At 41.8% G+C, this 22,728-nt stretch overlaps 1 protein-coding gene across 1 annotated transcript in view; it reads left to right on the top strand.

Moving 5' to 3' along the window:
* LOC149461188 (monoacylglycerol lipase abhd6-A-like) overlaps positions 1 to 22,063 on the top strand; it is a 29,603-nt gene extending 7,540 nt beyond the window's left edge. The window contains 5 exon segments of the mRNA XM_089678793.1: positions 2,328 to 2,460; positions 6,105 to 6,265; positions 15,946 to 16,000; positions 17,668 to 17,768; positions 18,616 to 22,063. Of these exon segments, the coding sequence (XP_089534919.1) occupies positions 2,328 to 2,460; positions 6,105 to 6,265; positions 15,946 to 16,000; positions 17,668 to 17,768; positions 18,616 to 18,792 (627 nt within the window). The 3' untranslated portion in view covers positions 18,793 to 22,063.
* The last annotated feature ends 665 nt before the right edge of the window (positions 22,064 to 22,728 follow it).

The following is a 22,728-nucleotide window of genomic DNA, read 5'->3' as shown; positions in this document are numbered from 1 at the left end:
CTTTCACTTAATAGAATCAAAAAGCTCAGGCAAAGTTGTGATGAATTTAACAAAACACATCCTTGTGAATTAATGTCATAATTATCATTTCATCTTTGAATGTACTACCATTGTAACCTAATTACCTGAAAATGTTACTAATTCAAAGGTATGCTCCAAGCCATCAAGATTTACCTCTTAATTTAGAAAATACAGCTCAGAAGTACTTCTTTTATTGCCTACATTTGGCATTCATTTTGTCCAGCTAGCTACCATGTTTATGAAATCCCTTTGAATGTCAGTATTCATGTTTTGTTAAAAACCCAAAATCTGATCACTCAGAACATCAGGCCAAGTGTTTCCTGGCTCTGGGCACCACCCTCTGTAGTTCTAAAGCTTAATGAGAAAATTGGACGACCAAATGTCTGATTTTTCATAAAAGCGCAAATCATGATGTAGTCGGAATGGTATTGACTTGTGAGAAAATGCTAGCCTGACAAAGGAAAAAGTAGGCAAATGTAGCTACGTACTAGTAGAAGAGGAAGTGTAGGGTCCTTCTTTGCTTCTGATCACGCTCATTTTTTTTCTATTCAATTATTTCCATATGATTACTGTACACATTAAATGAAAATCGGACATTGTGTTTACGTACAATAAAAGTTTTATAGCTTGCACCCTCAGTTTTTGTTGTCCGAAAAGTCGGAATTGGCTATTGAAAGCACAATACTAACTATCAGATAATTGGCGATTGTTCCTCGTACGGAAATTGACACAAAATTTTCTTATCGTGTGCATGGGTCATTAGAAAAGGATTTCAAGGATTAATGTTATGCAACCAACTTCCAAAAAGAGAATAAAAATTTGGCTTCTAGATAGTGCTCACACAATCGACCACACTGTATTGTTTATGGGTAACGTAAGTAAAGCTGACAGGTACACTTTAAAGCAATTGTTGTTTGTCAATGGGAAATGGTGAATGAAAATGTTTCCAAAATCTTCATGGGTTATTCCTCTCTGACAGATCATTTTTAATGCACTTTTACATGTACTTAACATAAATTAAGAGCCTTGATCAGCTCCCACTCGGCCTTTTTTTCTTTACCTCCTATTCCATGAGCAGCAAACACTCTGCCTTCTCTCTCATCTCTTTCCTGATTCATAATCTGCTCCCATTTGGTCTATTTTCTTTTTCCTGATCCATGATCAGCTCCCACTTTGCCTTCCCTCCCCCCCCCCCCCCCCCAGTCCATGATCAGCTCCCATCTTCCATCTTTGTCTTCCCCAGTCAAAGATTGACTCCAGCTCTTTCACCTTCCTCTTCCTCCCCAAATCTATAATCAGCTCCCACTCTGTTTCCTCTGCTTTCCTCAGAAAGTCCATGATCAGCTTCCACTTTGCCTCATTTCTTTTTTTCCCCATATTCCTTTCTTTACTCCTACCTCTGCCCTTTCTTCCTGGTCTATGAAAAGCTGCCACTCTGTCTCCCCTCTTTTTCCTGGCTCTGGAATGGCTTACGCACTTCGGCAATAAGCCTTAGTCATGGCTATGACTAAGGCTTATTGCCAAAATGCGTAAGCCATTTTATATGCACATTTTACTTGTTCAATAAAGTTTATTATTCGGGAAGACGAGTGCCAGCTATACCAATCTTAATCATTCAGTTGCATCTCTGCTGGGAAAACACACAGAGCCAGAGCACCGACATTCCACCTTTTGTGGGGATTATTTCTTGGCATAGCACCTACTTCTTAACATGCTCAGCTCTTACTCTGCCTCCTCTCATTTTTATCTAGTCCATAATGAGCTCTCACTCTGCCTCCTCTCTTATTCCCATGGTCCACAGTAAGCTCCCACTCTGCCTCTCCACCGTCCTCAATAAGCTCCCAATCTGCCTCCAGCCATCCTCAATAAGCTCCCAATCTGCCTCCAGCCATCCTCAATAAGCTCCCACTCTGCCTCCTCTCTCTTTCCCTCTGTTCACAATAAGCTCTCACTCTGCTTCCGCTCTCTTTCCTGCTTCCTCAATAAGCTCCCACTCTTCCTCCTCTCTTTAGTCTCCAATCTATGATAAGCTCTTTCTCTTCCTCTTCATCTTTCCTCCTGGTTAAAGATCAGCTCCTACTCTGCCTTCTATCTCTTCTCCCCGTGTTCTGTGTTTGGCTACTCCTCTTTTCTACCTGTACCATTTGTCTGCCTCTTATAGAGTCTCATCCATGTTCTTCAACTGCTGCTACTTACAATTGTGTTGTTCTGTGGTGTCGGAGCCTCCCCCAGAAAACTACCGGCAAAACCGATTTGCATTAAGCTAATGTGTCATATTTAGGATAACACGTTTTCTTCCTTGACAGTTTGTTGAGAGCATAAACCTGAACAAGAGGCCTTTCCATCTTGTTGGTACATCGATGGGTGGTAGTGTGGCCGGGGTATACGCTGCTCAGTATCCAAAAGACATTGGCAGTTTGACTCTAATTTGTCCTGCAGGTAAGTCCCAATAATCACATGTTTACCACTTCTGGGCTGGATCAGTTGTGCTTTCCTGTGATGTATGAATGTAACCCTTAATCATGTTATTATGTAAAGTATCAATTGGAATGTCAGATACGTATATGACCTACAGGCTGACAGGCTATTGTCGACTTTGTAGGCACATGTTAATAAAAATAACAGGGTGTACTTAATAGAAAAGTATAAGTATTTCATAATTATTTAGCATTTCAAGTTGTTTTTCTAAATTATGAAATAAATATATAATTTTAAATCCCCCCCCCCCCCCCCAACAAAAAAAAATAGTGTAGCTATATTACAAAAACTGTTAATTATGTTTTTACAGATCCTCATAGGCATAAAAATGATTATATAACCACCACTTGTTCCTAAATGTTATCTCACTGCTTGCTTTCTGATGCCTTTACTTTACCTTCACTATTCACCACCCAAATCCTAGAGGTACCAGCATTTCAACTCTGTAGATCAGAGCACTGTGACACGAAAAGGACTTTCTTATGTACTTAAGCATGCAGCCAAGCAAAGGGGTGTGTTTGCCTGCACAGGACTGTGCATCTGCATGCAGGCAGTCCCTTTCATGTCAACTGGGATGCAGCAGCTGAACAGACACAGCCACTGCGCCCAATTTGACATCCATGCGGGTGCAGATGTGTATCCCAGAATGCAGACAGTGTGAGTTCAGGGACACACACCCAAATGCACCAGCACCCACACTGATGTACAATAGGTATTAGTGGCTGTGTCCAGGCAGCCACTGCATCCCAATAGATATTATTTTATTTATTTATTTCAGATACTTGGATAGCGCCGTCAATTTATGCAGCGCTTTACATATATGTTGTACATTCACATCAGTCCCTAACCCTCAAGGGGTGTACAGTCTAAGGTCCCTAACTTACATTCATTCATACACATACTAGGGAAAATTTAGACAGGATCCAATTAACCTGCCAGGATGTCTTTGGAGTGTAGGAGGAAACCGGAGTACCCGAAAGAAACCCACGCAGGCACAGGGAGAACATGCAAACTCCAGGCAGGTGGTGACATGGTTGGGATTCAAACCAATGACCTTAGTACTGCCAGGCGGAAGTGCTAACTGTAGCAATCGTGCGCACAAATATGGACGCGGACGTCCATGTTGCTAAAGATCCTCCATCTTGTGTCATTCTCACTACAAAACCAGCCCCCTCCCTTTCTGTTGAGTGGCAGGTGGTCTGGTGTGGCTGAGTTCAGGAGTGCACAGGGCACAGCTGGATACCCTTCATGGTTGTAAACCCAATTAGCTGATGCCAGGGTGTCTGTCCCACTCCTTGCTCTGAAGCTGATCGTAAAGCTATAAACCCGTCAGTCACTGGACTTCAAAAGCATTCCGGGATAGCAGTAAAACATCTCATTTGGAGACCATACACTTTCATAATTTCTCGTAAGAAATACGTACAAGAATACAAAGCATATATTCAGAGAGGTCAAGTCACCTGATACCTTACACCCCTAGATTTCGTCTACCCGGGAGCAGAAAGCTATATCTCTTTAACCGTCACAGCCAGATATGTCATATCTGGTGTCTGGACGTTCAGAATATCATTCTGAATATTATCTTGCCAGTGGCTAGGCTGCTGCATGCACCTATAGAAGGTTATTGACCATGATATAAACTGAGAGGGATTTGGTCATAGCCTGAGTTCCCCGCCTAAACACCCCTCCCCAAATGAGGCAATTGGTTCTCTGCTTTAAGGAGACACCCTGCTGGGTTCCTAGAAAAAGGCTGGTATGCCTGGGGAAAAAGATGAAGAGATTTCTTCACATCAGGAACCAACTTTGGGAGAAACGGTACCCTCTTGCTCAGGACCCTTGAATCTGCTGAAACCCATTAGTCTGGCAAGTATTCTACCTCTCTAAACTTCTCTGCTGTGTTATTGCTCTCTGTATATATATATATATATATATATATATATATATATATATATATATATATATATATATATATATATATATATATATGCTACAGCTTTTTCTGTAAATATTTTTATTGCACCATTTTGACCTTTTTAGTAATAAATCCTATTTTCTGAAAAGTGTTTAACTGTTTCTAAAGCTCTTTAATGCAAACCAAGAATCCCTGTCTCTGAAGAGCGCTACTGTGTGATTTAAACTTCTGCATACATCTGCCTGCGGTGGCAGTGTGTATACAGATGCTTATTCAAACATCATAGTGTTACTACTAAGATTGGCCAGTTTCCTCCTACTCTGTACAAAAAGGCGGTGGTGGCAGTGTGAAGGATTAATTGCGTAATTAACCTGACCCAGTAACAATCGCTCTCAGGCTGCGGCACATGGATTGTGGTCCAGTGAGCTGGAAAATCTTTGTGCAGGTTGTAGCTGAGCGTGGCATTGTTACGCACGTGACAGCGCGGTTTTAGATTGGCTAGTCCTTCAGTCACAAGTTGGTGAGAAGGGCTGGGGGTCTGACGCCGCTGTGCTGCCCATAAATTGGGCTGCCTGCATACAGATGGACAGAACACCTATGCATCCCGTGTCCATAGCTTGTGTTATAAACTTTATTTATATTTGAAAATGAGCTACAGAATGCTTATGAGCAAGGAGTGTGTGTGGGGAATGGGGGACTGGGAAGAGGCAATATCGAGTGTTTTTTTTTTTTTTTTTTTTTTCTTTTGGAAGCCGGCTGAAGTTCAGCTTTAAGGATTTTTTAATGACTGCAGAATTTGATTTATTATGAGGTTTTTATATCTACCTGTAAATCTGCTTTTCAAATTATTCTTTAAAGTGACCTTGTCGACACAGGACTCATTTTATAGAATTCTAAACAAGCATGTTAATACAAGAGTCACTATACCTTTTCAGTGGCCCATTTGTTAAAACGCTGCCAGTTCCAGGTGTGTGAAATACCTGTTCCCTGACCGCATGCTGTGGATTTCCCGTCGTCTCATACATCACTACAGGACATATGAGTTGACAGGAAGAACCACAGCTTGTGGGGAACCAGGTATTCCACCCATCTGACCGGTCAAATACCTGCAGTGCCAAGTAACTAGCATAGAAACGGCTTTTCAACAAATGGGTCTACCCAAAGTACAGTGATTTCCTTCAGCAGGTATGTAATTCTATATAAGTGAGTCTGTGCTGATGGTGTCACTTTAACCCCCAAGTAAGCCAATATTAGTCAAATTAATGCACGTTTAACCAAAAAAAGTCAATACTGTATATGACAGTTTTTTGGTTTTTATTACTCCGCGGGGTAATGAATCTCTGCGAGTTGGTGCTGACCGAACCTGATGAAATAAAAGGCTATCTAAGGCTGGCCATTCATTACTCAGAAAAAAACTGAGCTGGTTTCCCCATCCACACAGTCGAGGTGAATGGAAAAATCCTCCCCTTGTGTCTTTGTAATCTGACAGCTGACTCTCCCTTCATCAGAATACACTGATCAGTGCTGCAGCCCATTGGCAGCATGGCTGATCAAGCAGGGAATTTCCAACAATCTCGTTTATGAAAAGTCAATCGATAGATCGACTTCTCCTGAACAGGAATTGCCATACATGTATTGAAATGTGGCCATTTCTTGTTTATTTTTCTTGTCTTTTTTAATTCTCAATGATTAGGTCTACAGTATCCGACAGAAAGCAAATTCCTGAAACAGCTACAGGACTTAAAAGAATCTGGAGAAGAAAATCCAAAAATCCCCCTCATTCCATCCACTGCAGAAGAGATGGAGCAGATGATGAAACTGTGCTCGTATGTCCGCTTTAAGATTCCACAGCAGGTAAATGGTGCTGACTACACAGAACTGGGGGACATTTATTGAGTAAATTGGTGACACATATAATATTTATTTATTTATTTCAGGTACTTATATAGCGCCGTCAATTTACACAGCGCTTTACATACAAATATTGTACATTCACATCAGTCCCTAACCCTCAAGGGGTGTACAATCTAAGGTCCCTAACTTACATTCATACATACACATATTAGGGCCAATTTAGACAGGAGCCAATTAACCTACCAGCATGTCTTTTGGAGTGTGGGAGGAAACCGGAGTACCCGGAGGAAACCCACGCAGGCACAGGGAGAACATGCAAACTCCAGGCAGGTGGTGCCGTGGCTGGGATTTGAACCATTGACCCTAGTACTGCCAGGAGGAAGTGCTAACCATTTAGCCACTGTGCCCGTATAGCCCGTATAGACTCAGATCAGGTTGCCTCTCATTTAGCCTGTGCAATAGTTTTATTTGCGGACCTCCACTGCACCAATGAAACTGGGAAAACATCTGAGACAGATTTACAAATTCAGATTTATCACTGTAGACAAGACAGTTTTTTATTCTAAACAGACGCAACTTTGGGATAAGCAAATATTGTCTAAACACAAGTGATCAGGTCTATTGGGTCCCTCCTGCACACGTACAGCACAGCAGTGATGACACTGCTACTTTTAATAAGGTAATAACTGGGTTTGCAAAAGCATTTGAGGAACACAAAGTGCATTTATATTCTTTGTGACTATTGAGTACAATATTTAAAGCAATTCTAAAGGGTTTTTTTTTTTTGTAAAATAACAAACATGTCTGTACTTACCTGCTGTGTGCAGTGGTTTTGCACACAGCAGCCTGGATCCTCCTCATCTTGGGTCCCCTACAGGCTCTCATGGCTCCTCCTGTCTGTCGGGTGCCCCCACAGCAAGCAGCTTGCTATGGGGACACCCGCTGCTCCGTGTGTCCAATCACACACGGAGCTACCCTCTCCTCATTGGCTGACTTGCCGTGATTGACAGCAACAGGAGCCAATGGCTCCCGCTTGCTGTCTCAGCCAATAAGGAGGCAGAGACTCAGGACAGCCGAGGCTGTCATTCACATTGCTGGATTGCAAGGCTCAGGTAAGTATTGAGAGGGCTGGGGGGGGGGGCGGGGGGGGCTGCTGCACGAAAAACCTTCAGGTAAAAAAACCTTCAGCCTTTACAATCACTTTAAAGCTGAAGTTTAATCTAGTAGTTTTGGCCTTTTCTGGCACCTCCTTTTCCCCCCTCAGCAACATTTTTATTTGCACCGACGTAACACAAATATGTGGCCTCACAGAACTGGGCTTTTTAGGGTGGGGTCGCATATTTGCACACCTGTCTTTGTGCTGAGAGCGCACCGCACTGAGAGCACCGGGTCCCATTCTAATGATCGGGACTCGGGACTCTCGATTCTGGGTCACATGATCGCTGTGATAGCCTCTGATTGGCTATCACAGTGATCAGTCACTGTACAGCACGGCCCCCTTGTTTTTTCTCTCTCTATGAATGGAGGATAGAGATACATTGTATCTCTAACTCCTGGCATAGAGGGAAAAAAATGTTTGTAAAATAAAAAAAAATATAAATAAATATTAAAAAATAAAAGAAAAAATACCTAGATCAAGGTTTGATCTAGTTCAGTGCCAGGGTTAGTGTTTGGGTCAAGGTCAGGGTCAAAGGTCAGGATTAGTGTTAATGTCAGTGTCTGTGTGTTTTAGGTAAAAAAAAAAAAGACAAAAACAAAATGTGCGCTATTGTTTCTTGGCTGTACTACGGCTACAAACAACAAATAACAAACACATATATGGTATCGCTGCGATCGTCAAGAGCTGGAGAATTTCTTTTGGGTTGTTCTTTGGTGGTAGGTTATGGTAGTAGCAAGAAACACACTGCTAAATAAAAAAAAAGTATTTTTTTTTTTTACTATTTTGGGCCAGTTTTCCTTTGATAATAAAAAAAAAATCAGGAGATCTCCATTACCATTTACCACCAAATGAAAGCCCAATTTGTCCTGAAAAAAACAAGGTATAATTCACCTGGATGTACAAAGTAGTTGTGATGATATGTACAGCTTTACTAACACATGTCAACGTTGCAAAATTGTGCTTAGGCATTTAGATTTGTTTTACCCTTAGGCGTGAAGGGGTTAAGAAACTCTTTTAAATAAAACATTTCTGTTTTCATTACATATCTTATTTTAGACCCAGTGACATGACTGGTCTCTGTGTATCTCTATGCAATCTGGCAGATCATGACAGGTGGGAGGGGCTGACAGGGTGCAGGCATAGCTTCCTGAAAACAGGAAGCGGTGCTAATGCCTGCATGTGATGCTGAGCCTCATTGACTGAAAAACTTGAAATCCAATAAGGGGTGGGCTAAGGACAGGCAGGCTGAGGAAAAAAGTGCTAGGTGATGCTTGATGTCCTCCAGCCAGAAAATGAAGCTGACTTGATACGACTTGCTGCAGCTTCTAGTGCACATGTGGAAAGCTCACAGTGTGCAGTAAAATCAGAATAAGTAATTCTCAGTACAGGAGAACCTGTTTACAATAGCTACATGAATCTGTTGCCCGCACCAACATTTGTGTGGAGTCACATCAGAATTTTAAAGAACACCTTAGACACTTTTATGAATTCCCCTAATAGACTTTGCAATGAGAACTTTATGTATTGCCCAGAGACAGTAATTGAACCATCCACTGTCCAAATGTAATGTTCCTGGTTTGAATCTGATTAGTTGTTCCCCAGACATAACAGACATATTGATAAATGAGACCCATCAAAGCACCTGGTGGCAAGAAAGTTTTTCAAGCATCATTTTTATTTATGACAGTCCAGGAAACGCTGTTGTTTGTTAGATTTGACCACGTGACGTTTTTTTCAGATCTGCTGCTGATAAAATCTCTCTTCGTATGGGTAGACCGAGCTAATGTTCATTTCATAATACAGCATAATCTGAGCTATTTTCAGCCTGGTCTGCACAGATGGCAGTGGGTAGCAGGGATTGACAGTGAGAACCATGTGTGCGTCTGGGGGCTCTCAGCTAGTGCCTCAGCCATAATACATAACTCTGGTCTATCTGAGTAGAAAGGAGGCACACTGTATCTAGGAAACCTGGTCATTTCCTTATCTGGAACTTTTCTGTATGGGAAATTCCTATAGGAAACATAGAAGTTACACCTTTTACATTTAGTGTTACTAAACCCACAACAGTAAAATCAGTCTGTATATGCAGTAAAGCATGCTTGTTATACTCACTGTGGAACCTAAGGGGTTAATCCTCTGCATTGTATAAAAACGCTGTTTGATCCTGACTTTGATCCTCCCCTTGATCCTCCCCTTCTTCCAGTCTCCCCCTCTTATCTCCTGATAAGACATATGGTGTGGAGACACTCTGCACATGTTCAGTTTGGTGCGTATTGCTAGAGAGGTTTTTATTTTTTCTTTTGAGAGTGCATGTGATCAGCACAGGGCCAATCAACACTGTCCAGACAGAGGTCAGGAGTTCTGCATCCTCCTAGAGCAAAATGAAAACTACAAGCTTTAACATGTGTTCGGCTGGACACTGCTAGAAGTTTGCTCTAACTGCTGATGAGAAAAGGTATTTAGCAGTTTATATTTACTAAAATAAATAATTGCACTTCCATGTTCTGTGTACTGTGGGAGACCAGAAATAGTGAATGCGGGGTCCTGGGTTTAGTAACATTTAAAGGGCCATTCCACTGAAATGTGATATTTTGGTTAGGGCTGGACCCAATGAGCCACTCTTTTCTAAAATGTCATGAAAATGATACTCCAGCAGTGAAACTTCCCTGTCATAATTCCGAACCTAAAGCAGAACTTAAACTGAAAATGTTTTTTAAAGGCTAAGTTCACCTTTACATAAAAATAATAAATGCAAATTTTTTTTGCAGGTAAAAAATGTGCATTATTTTTTTTTTAAATGGGACATGGTTTATAAAACTGGGAGCTGATCGCAGGTGCCGTGCCAGGCTGCTGCACACACTGTGCAGCTCTGTTGCCCGTACCTCTGTATGCAGTGTGAATGAACTATGGGCATGCTGATCAGCAAGCACACAGTTCATTTAAACTGCAAAGATGTCTGCCACAGTGGGTGACAGTACTTGTAGTTTATTCAGTCACAGGAAACTGTGAATGAATGATATGGTTGTGTGAGCGCAGCCCTGCACAGCCGTGCTACATTTAAAAAGTGACAGCAGGTGCAGGGAGTGGATCCTCTGTCTGATGTCACATGGAGGGAGAGGATCGGGGGAAAGAAGGTGCAGGAGATGGAACGTTCTACATGTTCCACCCTAAAAACTTGACCTATAATTAATTAATATTCATATAAAAGCAAACAACACCCATCCAACTATGTCTCCATGCTTTATTTTGTTGAGAAATTGCTCTGAAAAATACCCCCCAGCATTTCTAGCTGTAGCTATCATCAGTAAGGGCAGATGATTCATGGAGCAGCATTTAGTTCTTGGAATCCTTTGCTCAGGTGTGAATTCAGGAGGGTGTGCTTAGTTGAGAAATTCATTGCTTCCCTCCTCCAGATGAATAATATAATGGCAATGAAGACTCTTGGGATTCATGAAATGATTTTTGCCTAGGCCAGGAACCAGGAAGCAACTGAAGACGTTAAAAAAAAAAGTTTAAAATGAGTAAACATGATATACCTTCCTATCTATTTACTATTGCTAGCAGAAAAAGGATTAAAAATAGTTCATGTGGATTGAGAGAGTCTAGTTCCACTTTGAAGGTATAATCCACATCAGTGATATGTGTGGCACTACCCCATAAGGAGCCACTGAGTTTTCTGGTCCCCTATAGCTGCACAGCTAGGCAAAACACATTTTTCAACTTCCATTCAGAGTCAGTATCTAGTCCTTTGGGCTTGTTTTTGTTGTTTTATTTCACGTAAACAACTTGGATAATGTCTAGGGGTATATGGCAGGGCTCAAAACTACTAGCCAGGCCTTAAGAGTTACTCGCCACCAGTTGCCTTACCAAACCCCTACCTTGCCCCGCTCCTAATTCCGTCCCTAAACATGCCCCCATAAATTATCTCATGAAATTACACTGTTAAATGTTTTATGCAGAATTAAGGTACAAAAATAGGTGTCCCCCTTTACATAGGTGTCCCCATCAGAGTCTCCCTTTACATCGGGTGTCCCCATCAGAGCCCCCCGTTACATCAGGTGTCCCTATCAGTGTCCTCCTTTACATCAGGTGTCCCCCTTTACATCGGGTGTCCCCATCAGAGTCCCCCTTTACATCGGGTGTCCCCATCAGAGTCCCTCTTTACATTGGGTGTCCCATCAGAGCCCCCCTTTACATCAGGTGTCTCCAAATGGTAAGCATCCACTTACATGAGGGACGATTCTGATCTGCAGGCTCAGTTGTATTCCTGTTTGCTACCTTGCCAGCCCATTATTACACATCCAGCTGGCAGCTCTTTGTCTTGGCTTTCTCCTCTCCTGCTCTTGCTGCTGGGGGGAGACATAATAAAACAAGACTGGGCTGGGGATGGAGCAGAGTCTCAGAGGAGTGAAGTCCCTAGGCGGGGGAGAGCACTCTTTTCCCGCAGGGAGCCGCCACACAGCCAGTGCACAATCAGGAACCCACAAGAGCATTGAGTCCCGTACCGACATGCAGGAAATACAAGCAGATGGAGGGCTTAGGCGGAGTTGTGGGGGAGAAGGGAGAGAGAGCAAAACATTGGGGGAGGAAGAGGCACCGGAGGAATGTCAGCAGCCGCTCCTATCCTGGTGCCCTAAGTGGACACACTCGCCCCACATTATTTTCACTTGCCAAATGCGAGCAGGTGAGTGATAATTTTGGGCCCTGGTATATGGGACGCCAAATTTGACTTAAAAACAGCAACTCAGATGACAAACTTCCTATTTTATGTACAAAAAGGATGGATCCTGGACTCTACTCCCTCCAAAGTGACTTTTGTCTCTTAATGGATCAGTTACAAAGTCTCTTTAAAGGAGCACTTGGTTCCCTTTAAGTAAATCTCTTCAGACCCCAGCTGGAAACTACCCACCCACCTGGCTGCCTTGAAGAGTATCTCAGAGCAAGGAATTCCATGTATGGCACCTGGCAGCCCTCTCCCTTGTATCCTATGGTTTTGCATAAGACTGCTTGTTCAGGCCTTGTAACTGTGCTAGTCCTACATGCTGAACAAGGTACCCTCTGGATAGGACTTGTGGTGCAGGTCCCAGTTCCCTGTAGTCCCTTCCCAGGCTATACGAAAGCATCTCAACAATCCATCTTTCATCCAACTCCCAGACTCCTGCTGCTAGCAAGGCTCTTCCATACTTATGGGTCTGTCTGCCACACTGCCAGGCCTCCTGCCTGGGGTTGGCCAGACTCCCATGGATATGCAGATCTCAGTCTCCACCCCTCCGCCCAGTAGCTTGAAGAATATCCTGGAAGACTCCAGAACCTTGGGGATGTACTAGAGACCTGACCAGTAGAGTCCTCTAGCCTGACCTAAAGTAACACAATCAGACTTGCTTACTTCACTACTGTGAGCCAAACTGAATTTAATTCTCTAGCACCCATAGGGGGCACTACATATGTATTTTAGTTAGGGCCAGAACCTGATGGCGATATGTTTTGAATATTACAACAATGGAACCTCCATGCCTTAATTTCCAGCTCCCAGAAGTATAGTTGTACACCTGTAGCTGTTTGCTCTAATTTGAATACCTCCAAATATGTCACTGATGCCTGGTGCAGGGATGAGTTGTGAGGATGGCAAAGTAGCCCTGGATTTCTTTTAAAGGAACATTGAATTATGTTAAACTTGTCTGCTTAAAAGCAGGACTTTTATTTTGCACAGATACATAGCAAGCAGTTTCCCATGATATTAGGGCCCATTCACACTAGAGCAGTGATTTGACATTTTTCAAATTGGAAGAATGCCAGTCATCACTAGGGCACATAGAAAATATGTGGGTATTGTAGTCAACAATAGACATATTATTGGCATTCAGAAATAAATACATATATTATTAAACCATGAAAAGCCAATGGCATTATCTGTAGCCCTCAGAAAATAACCTTAATTGTTGTGAGATAAAAAGAGAATATTTCCAAGAAATTAATCCAGCTGAGAAAATGTGAAGATCACAGGATAATAGGATGTATTGCTGCGCCAAGTGTGTAGATCTATCCACCAATTATAGGGGAACAATATCAGATGTACACAAAGAGACTAAAATAAAGGTGAAGGATTTTGTTTCAAGGCTAGCATTCCAGCAATTCCAGAGTTAACTCACTGTGTTTATTTCAAAGCTTCCTACAAAATGCCCTCTATCAAGTATTTAGGAGAGACAGACAGTTTGTCCAATAATGTTACCTAGGTTTGTACCCCTGAGGAAGAGGCTTCTGGGTAAACATCATTGTTATATACTTGATCCACTGCATCAGACACTAGGAGTTTCATTATAGGTTAGTCCAGTGGTTCTTAACCTTGAGATCAGGGCCCAGTAAATGTAGCCAAAACTATGACTGGGAATACAAAACATGTATTGAAAGTCTGGAAGGGTCTGGATGGGGCTGGTTGTCACTGTGGATGGGAATTCTGGAGTTGGTAGGGGGACTCTTCAGCAGACTTGGTGGCCGTGATGGGGATGAGGTTTCGGGAGGAAGCTGGGGGGCACTGTGGGACACTGATGTGGTATGAGGGCACTCTGAAGGTCTGGAAGCTCTACAGCAGGCTGTGGGCACTGTGGGAGGCTAGTTGGCACTGTGGGAGGTTGGGGGGCACTGTGGAGGCTGAGGGCTCATAGTAGGCTTGAAGGCACTGTGGGCCACTATGGGCAGTTAGGTGGCACTATGGAAGCTGGGAGGCACTGTAGGAGGTTAAGGGATCCAAAGCTGACTGGAGGCTTGGGAGAAAGGAAGGAAGGGCCCAGCAGTGGGCCGCAGCCATGTCCTGTGGTTGAGAACAACTGAGTTAGACAGTATGTGAAAAAGATGACTGAAGGGTTTGGTGGTTTTCATATGTGCTTTGATTTTTAGCTTCTTAAAACAGATGCAGTTAATTTTGCTGGGGAGCATTGGCAGTCCTTGCAAACATTTCCGTCTCCTGAAATCTTTGTACAAATAAACTGTACCTTGCCACTATATATTTGGCACTACTGCTTATGATGCATGTGATTTTACCCCAAACCTCGTTGTGATCTATAATCTTCAGCAATTGACCTAACCTACGTTTTCATCTGAAAATCTAAACCTTTACCTAATCCTTATTCCAATTTTGCCAAAAGTTCTAATCCATCCTAATCCTTTTTTGTGCACAAAAAAGATGATAATTTTCCCAGGGCTGTGTTACCATACCTTTTTCTCTTGTGTCTTGTTGGAGGGGGCAATTGGTAGTAGAACAGGGCTTTGTTTCCCGCCATTTTGAGGGCTGTGATCTTATGACTGGTGTGGGATGGGGATATTCAGGAAGCAGCAACAGAGGTGGAGGAAGCACAGATCAGCAGAATGAGGGAAGCAGAAGCAGGGAGATCCTTGCACTGTAGATCCTCTGGTTTCCTACAGCTTTCTCTCCAGTAGGCCATCAGGTGAACAATGAGGGAGCAGTAGTGACATCACCAAACTCAATTCAAATATAATTACTAGATCAGTCATTAGAGGCAGGTGTGGGTAGGATATACCTTAAATATTCTCACATATGTGCAACAATGAGGCTGTAGATCCAGCAGTGCCTAGGCAGAGTCACATGTCAGGATGTGCACTATTTTGGAGAAGGAATTAAAAATGGTAGTATTTTCTAAGTGCTGCTTAGGCACAATTAACCTTTTCCTTTAAGATGGCAAATCTTTAATTTTTTACTTGTAATTTAAAGCGTTGCTTAACCCATGACCCTGCATTCACTATATCTGGTCTCCGACAGTACACACAACATGGAAATGCAATGATTTAAGTAAATATAAACTGATAAATACCTTTTCTCATCAGCAGTATATAGCAGTCTTGTGACTTTTATCAGTGTCTAGCTGAGCACTGGTTAAAGCTTGTAGAACGAGTTTTCATTCTGCTCGGACTGTCCTATGAGGCTGCATAACCCCTGACCCTCTGTCTATAACATTTTTTTCAACCCACTGTAGTGCAAGGTGGCACAGCCTACCTGAGAGTGGCAACTCAGCCCTGATTTCAGGAGCAATGCAGCATCATTGCCACACCATCACAGGAAGCTGCATTGGCTGATTTCACTGGTAGGTTCAACAGGTATTTGTGGGCCCTTGCAGGGGGACTGAGAGAAAACTGTAAGTGCAGATACAGATTATTATACAGGAATTATATAGCGCCAACAGTTTGCTCAGCGCTTTACAATATAACGGGAGACAATACAGTTCAATACAAGAGAGTTAGGAGGGCCCTGATCCTTGGAGCTTACAATCTAAGAATGCACATACAGTATAATTAATTGCTGTGATTTATATTCTTTAATGAAAGGTCCTAGTTCAACTACAAGGAAGTGCTATGAGAGTGTCTGTCTGCTACATTCATAGCCCCAGTGTTGTAAAAAGAGAAAAACTGCAGAGGAAAGCCATGAAACCAGTCTGCACTTAATTATTTCTAAGTTGAATTAGTAACACATCCTTAATGTTTAATCCAATTGAAACATTTTTATTCCTAGGTGCTTCAAGGACTCGTTGATGTTCGCATTCCTCATAATGAATTTTACAGAACGTGTAAGTGACAGTCTATCTGCTGTAAGAGATTAGAAAATTACTGTATTCGGCTAGGTTCACATGGCAGCAGTCTTTAAAAAGTGATCCATATTGGATAAATATGTACAGTCCTGAATGCCTTTTTTTTTTTTTTATTTTTTTTATTTTTTTTTTTTTTGCCAAATGTCAATTTTGCATGGAACGAACACACCAGAACTACAAGCCAAGCATTATTTGACTTGCAGGTGCAGCACCGTCCCATGAACTTTAATGGACAGGTTTGACAGGCAGCACCACCTGCCAATACAACAAGCCAAGTTAAATAGTGTGTATGATCCCCTCTTGCTGCCTTGTTAGGCTTTTGGGGGAACGGAAAAATGCACCAGAAGCGCCCATATTAACAGCCTGTTTGAATAAGGTCTAAAGACGTTGCTACTTTTTACCTCCAGGGAAGGTTTTATTTTCCGCAAACACAGTGATTTATAAAGAATAAAAACATATATTATTGTATGTAAACAATGAATGCAATTAACATATATATATATATATATATAGTAAACAGACTTCATCTAAAATAAATAAGGCTGGCCATGCATACATTTTCTTTCGTTCTATCAGCGGGTTAAACAAAAGAAAATAAATCAATTCCCCCATCCACAAAGGCATCCGCACCATCAGAATACACTCATCAGGACCTCTGGCGATAGCCAGCAACACTGATCAAGCAACAATTTGTCAACAGGCTTCCAAAAGAAGTTCATTGAGAGACAGGCTTCTGTACAGCAACCTGCCCATAGATGAATCAAAATTTGTCAGGTCCCTGCTGAACCAGTTGAATTTTGATCCATCTATGGCCCGCTTTACGCTAGTCCACAATCTTACAGATTTACACAGTGCTTAAACTCAACATGTTTCGTTATATGTGGTTGCTTCTTTGGGATAGGCACTAAAATATGGGCTTATTCATATTAATCCAATCAGAAGTCTGAATAATATGACTGCAAAAAATTATATCAAATCATTTTACATATATTACACATTAGAGTCACAAAAACATAAAAAAAATAGATTAGAAAGGTTGTCCACAAAATCCATGACGTATAAAAGAAAAAGGGAAAAAAAGGGGGGGGGGGGAATCCCATAGTGAAGCATGAGGACATTGATACTTTTAAGAGTACATAAAAAAGGGAGAGAGCTGAAAATAAAATAGAATAGAGTGGAAAATTGTTGGCCAATCAGCGCCCACATCCAATTAGATGATGAAGATTCCTCCATCTGCACTGTATACAGTGGAGACTGTATCAGCTTTTTCCAATAGTGTATATCCAGCTTTACTCTACAAAAGGCCCCATTTAAATCATAACTAAGAACAAAAATGTAATATTTTACAGTTTACCAGTACTTCGACAAAGACCAAGAAAAATGCTATCTTTCATATGTAAACTACTAATGTAAACTACTAATCCCATCACCCCACTCAGGGATAGGAACTGTGCTATTTGCACGAATACCATATAAAAATAAAGTTAAAAAAATCTTGAAAAAAGGAAACTATCGCAGCCACCATCTAAGGTTTAGTAAGCTGCTAATTATTACATTTTTGTGTTTGAGTTTAGCTATGTTTTAATTGTGAGCATATTGTTGTTGAGTTGATAATGGTGACAACTAACAAGCAATATTTTGTTCAGTGTTTTTAGATTTGGTTGCTGAAAAATCACGTCACATTCTTCAAAAAAGCATGGACAAAATTACAGTTCCCACCCAGATCATCTGGGGTCGACAGGACCAGGTGGGTCTCTTTGCTCTATTTGTGACATATGTATAGTATATAGAAACATAGTTAAAAGTGTTCCTAAATCCAGGACCCTGAATTCACTATATCTGGTCTCCCACAGAACACAGAACATGGAAATGTTATTATTTTAGTAAATATAAACTACTAAATACCTTTTCTCATCAGCAGTATATAGCAGTCTTGTGACTTCTATCAGTGCCTAGTTGAGCACTGGTTAGAGCTTGAAGGAGGACTTTTCATTCTCCTCTGACTGTCCTATGAGGCTGCATAACCCCTAACCCTCTGTCTGGACAGTGCTGATTGGCCCCTTGCCGATCACATACACCCTCCCAAAGAAAAAAACTCTCTTGCAATACACACTAAACTGAGCATGTGCAGAGTGACTCCTAGGGCTCTGTACCATCAGCACATGGATTGGGGACAGTTGAAGAAGGGGAGGAACAGAGAATACAGGATCAAACAGCCTTTTTACACAATGTAGATTATTAGCCCCTTAGGTTCCACAGTGAATATAACACGCATGCTTTACTGCATATACAGACTGATTTTACTGTTACGGGTTTAGTAACACTTTAAGTGAGTTTTGTTTCATACCTGGGTGTACAGCATGTTAGATCATGTCGCAGGGTAAAATTCTATTTTATAATGTTCAACAATGCCCCCAAACTCTAAAGCTTCCTAAACTAACAGTAATTTTAGAATGTCCAACAATGTTCCCAAACTCCAAAGCATCCCAAACTAGTTCTACGTTCTATAACCAGTGCATAAGCTAACCACCGCTTCCAGTTTATGGATTTCCCTGCATCTTTAATATGTTTCATTCATTATTCCTCTGTCACAGGTCTTGGATGTTTCTGGAGCAGAAGTCTTGTCCAGTGCCATACCTGGAAGCCAGGTGGAGATCCTAGAGAACTGTGGTCACTCAGTAGTGATGGAAAGACCCAGAAAAACAGCCAAGCTCATGATGGACTTTTTATCCTCCCTTCAAACCACAGAGAACAATAAAAAACATGATTAACAATCAGGAAATGCCTGGGACAACTCTGCTCCTCTCTGTATACTGTACCACTCTGAGTTTCTCAGGGGATCTTGTAGAACTCTTAGGAAAGTAGTTTAGTTCCTTGTGAACACAAGACTGGGACTTCAGTATCTGCCTGTAAAGTCCACATGCAGATCCCTTCCAATGTGTCAGAGGCTTACGATAATGCATGTGACGGACATGGATGATTATGGTATGGTATGCTGATGGTGATTCCAAAGTCAACATGATCTTTTAAAATTTAAAGCGTGCAAACGGAAACCAGTCACAAATGTGATGCACCGAAACTCTCCACCCAACACTTTAAAACCACTATAAATGCAGGATGATCTTTTGAACCTGTTTATTATATGCAATGTACTGCTGTTGCAGAAATATTTGTTGATAGGGCCTCAAAGGTAGAAGACTTCCCTTACTGTGATGCTGGTGAGTCATTGTGCAATGGAAGTACCAGTCCTTCAAGCTGCTGAGATATACAAGTATGAGCACACTGCTTGGAATGTGTGCAATATACTATATGAATATTTTGGTACCGTGCCTTCAAAGCAGTATTGTGTAGACAACACAATACACCAATCAGCTTTGATAACATGCGCACTGTGATCTAAGGGTCTGCATGATGTAAATGATCAGAAGCCACACCTGCTTCCATGAAATATCACACTCAGAGAAATACAAATTAATGTCCTTAACTGATATGCAAATTTTCATGTTCACATCAGCCACAAAAAGGACTGAACAATTTACAGAGCTGTATTTTAGTATTTGCCATTGAGACTGATGATCTTGTATACGTCTCATAATATGGATATTATTTGTTATGTAGATATTACAATCGGATGTTCTTACCAAGACGTGGGATAAGAATATTGAGGTTGATTTACTAAAGGCAAATAGGCTGTTCACTTTGCAAAGGAAGTTTCACTTTGCAAAGAATACCCAATCTTGTACAAGGAAAATAAAAAACAAACAAACAGCTTTTTGTGCTTGCACATGATTGAATGATGGAAGTCCGGGACAAATTCCCTTGCAAAGTGAGCCATCTATTTGCCTTTAGTAAATCAACTCCATGGAGTTTAATTCAAATGACTGCCATGGTTCATAGAGAAAGCTAAAGTGGCCTATCAAGTTATAACACGTGTGCCTGAAAGGTGACTTTAGCATGCCTAATAGTACCATGGGCAAAATCAGAAAATACATATGTGATGCAGTATGTATTAGCATTAACACAGCTGTTTACGTATTTCTCAGCTACACCCCCCTCCCCCCCCCAACATAGAATTATTACCTATTGATCCTGGCAATAGCTGTTTTTTTTTTTTCACTTCTTTTAACAGGCCAAGCTGTCCCGCACAGGTATCAGTTGTAGGGGTTGGAACAAGCTGTGTAAAATCGAGAGGGGTACTGATTCATATGATTTAGGCTGGGTTCACACTGTTGCACTGAGTTAGTGCATGTGTGTTGCTGCTTGTGATCCTGATCATTACATGCGTTGCATTCAGACAGTCTATTCATTTGAATGGCCTGCTTACTGCACCAAAAAAAGGTGCTTGTACTATTTTTGTATCATGAAATGCTGCACACCGCACAGTAGTATATTACTGTCCATTGTGCTGCGCTGCAATGTACATTTGTTTTTAAGGTGCGTTTCGGTGCCTTTAAGAATGAATGGCATCACAGTGCATCAAATCACAAAACACGTTTTTGCATGTTGCATTAATGTACACTTAAGCTAGGTTCACATCTGTGCAGGTGGTGCCTCTGCAGATCTGCACGAAAATCCATGCAGCCGCACCACCCGCACAGAGAAATGCGGACCCGTGGACGGGTGCCATTAGTTCTAATGGCACGCCGCCCGCACTGGAAAACGCAACCTTACTGGGACCCGAGGTTCCCGTGTGGGCTGCGCGTTCAGGAGAAGTGCAGGGATTTCTTCTCTGCGTGCTGTAGGGCAAGGGAATCCATTCAAATGAATGGGCTCTCGTGCCCGCGCAAAACGCGACACGCACGGCTGCATATATGTGAACCAGGGCTAATACGTGTTACCACAGTGCAAGAGTATGAACCCAGCCTAAACCATTTTTCCACAAGAAAAAAAAAACTGTTGTAATGGCCTTTTTAGTGTAATCACCAGTTTGGCTTTAATTTTGTTGACATTTCTTAAAGCCCAACTTCAAGCAGATAAAAAAATGATCCCTTGCAGTGGTGCTGTACACCCCAGACCCCCCCCTTTACAGCTCATTTTGTCTAGGGAAAAGGGGAAAGTTTTATTTACCTGATCCTCCAGCAGACAGTGCTCCCCTGCCATGGTGGACTGTCCTTCGGCATCCTCACGTCCAAAGCAGGTCTATGGACCCTACTCTGGTCTTCATGACCTCAGGGAATGTAGGGGTGCAGAAGCTGCAAGGACTAGTCTAGGGGGGGAAGGAGCAGAGGATCGAGTAAGTATATTTTCTGTTATTATTCCCCTAGACATAAATGAGCAATTAACCCTTGCAGTGTGGGCACAGCCCTGCTGCAAGGAACAGTTTTTTATGTGCCCGTGGTTGGACTTTACAGTCAATGTAGGATTACATGGTTTGAGACTACCCAATCGCAGGGTGACAACACTCTATGTGATTTAACTGCAGAGCGAACTGTGTTGTCCTATTATAGGAAGTGAAAATACAACAGATCTACTGCCATGATCAGGTAATAAAACTGTTACGGGGGGGACCCTGAATAACAAAACTGCTGCTAGTTGCTAGTGACATGTTCATCATATACAGTATGTAATTTATTATGTCACCCACTTTATCTACTTGATGGATCAGAGCCAGTGGTCGATTCCCAGGTCCCTGCATCCCCTGATGTCTACTGTAGCCACCTGGGTTATTGCTTGGAATGTTGGCAATGATGTGGGTTGGGGCTGTATGTATTACTGCCTAAAGCAATAAAGATGACCTGCCACTTTCTAATATGTTATTCATCTATCAGTTTGATGAAAATAAAGACAATTTGAAAGCAGTAAAACACTGGTTGTAGGTGGAGGAGAGCGGTGTTTGATCGGCGGCAGGGTTGATCCTTTTGTTTTTAAGAATTTTGAAGTCACCTTAAGACTGCAATACATTAACAACCACTAATGAGTTATTACCAGCCGCTCAACAGCATAACTTATGAGTGTGTCACAATTTCTGGGGACCATCACCCTACGTGAATGAATGTATGGAACAATAAACTACCTTTTGCATTAAAAAGCAGAACAATTCCACCTGTCAGCCTTATTTATGAACAGTGTAATTCTTATTGAGACTGAACACAAGACCCAACAAATTGTCTGGCATTTAAGTCCTGGCACTGTGCACATTTTCCCACAATTGACGTTCGGTATGAAATTATGATCTCCACACAACGCCTACCCAAATTTGTTCAATAAACAGCAGGTTGCTTAGTAACTAGGCATTTCTTACCATCAGAAATTAAACCGTAAGATAGAAATACATCAATCATGCTATAATAATTAGCACTGACATAGAAAATACTGTTATCTAATGTACTTTATATGCCAAGTGATTTCTTCCAATCTTCCTTCTAACCGCTTTCATCCCTCCTAACAAGGCCATGTCCTCCAGTCCTACCTAGTCTGGAATTATTGTGTTTAATGTCAAAGCAGACACTTTTCGAATTTGAGAAAACCCCACTATATGTTTGTTATATGTTCCCATTCACACAGCATACCTAAAAATATATACATTTTACCCTTTAGATCAGTCATTTTCAGCTAGGGTTCCGCCAGAAGTTGTTAGGGGCTCCTTGAGCTGTGGTTAATTGGTCTCCCATCTGATGGTGCCTACAAAGTTCCAGGTCCATCATCACTTGACAGAGCCAGGTAGAATGACACCAATGATCTTTAAAGCTGACTTCAAGGGTGGCATT

This window comes from Staurois parvus, unplaced genomic scaffold (assembly GCF_062004578.1).
Source record: "Staurois parvus isolate SC_StPar_1 unplaced genomic scaffold, SC_StPar_1.0 ptg000209l, whole genome shotgun sequence".
Taxonomy (NCBI): Eukaryota; Metazoa; Chordata; class Amphibia; order Anura; family Ranidae; genus Staurois; species Staurois parvus.
The sequence above is the reverse complement of the archived record's forward strand: the minus strand, read 5'-3'. Positions and strand labels throughout refer to the sequence as shown.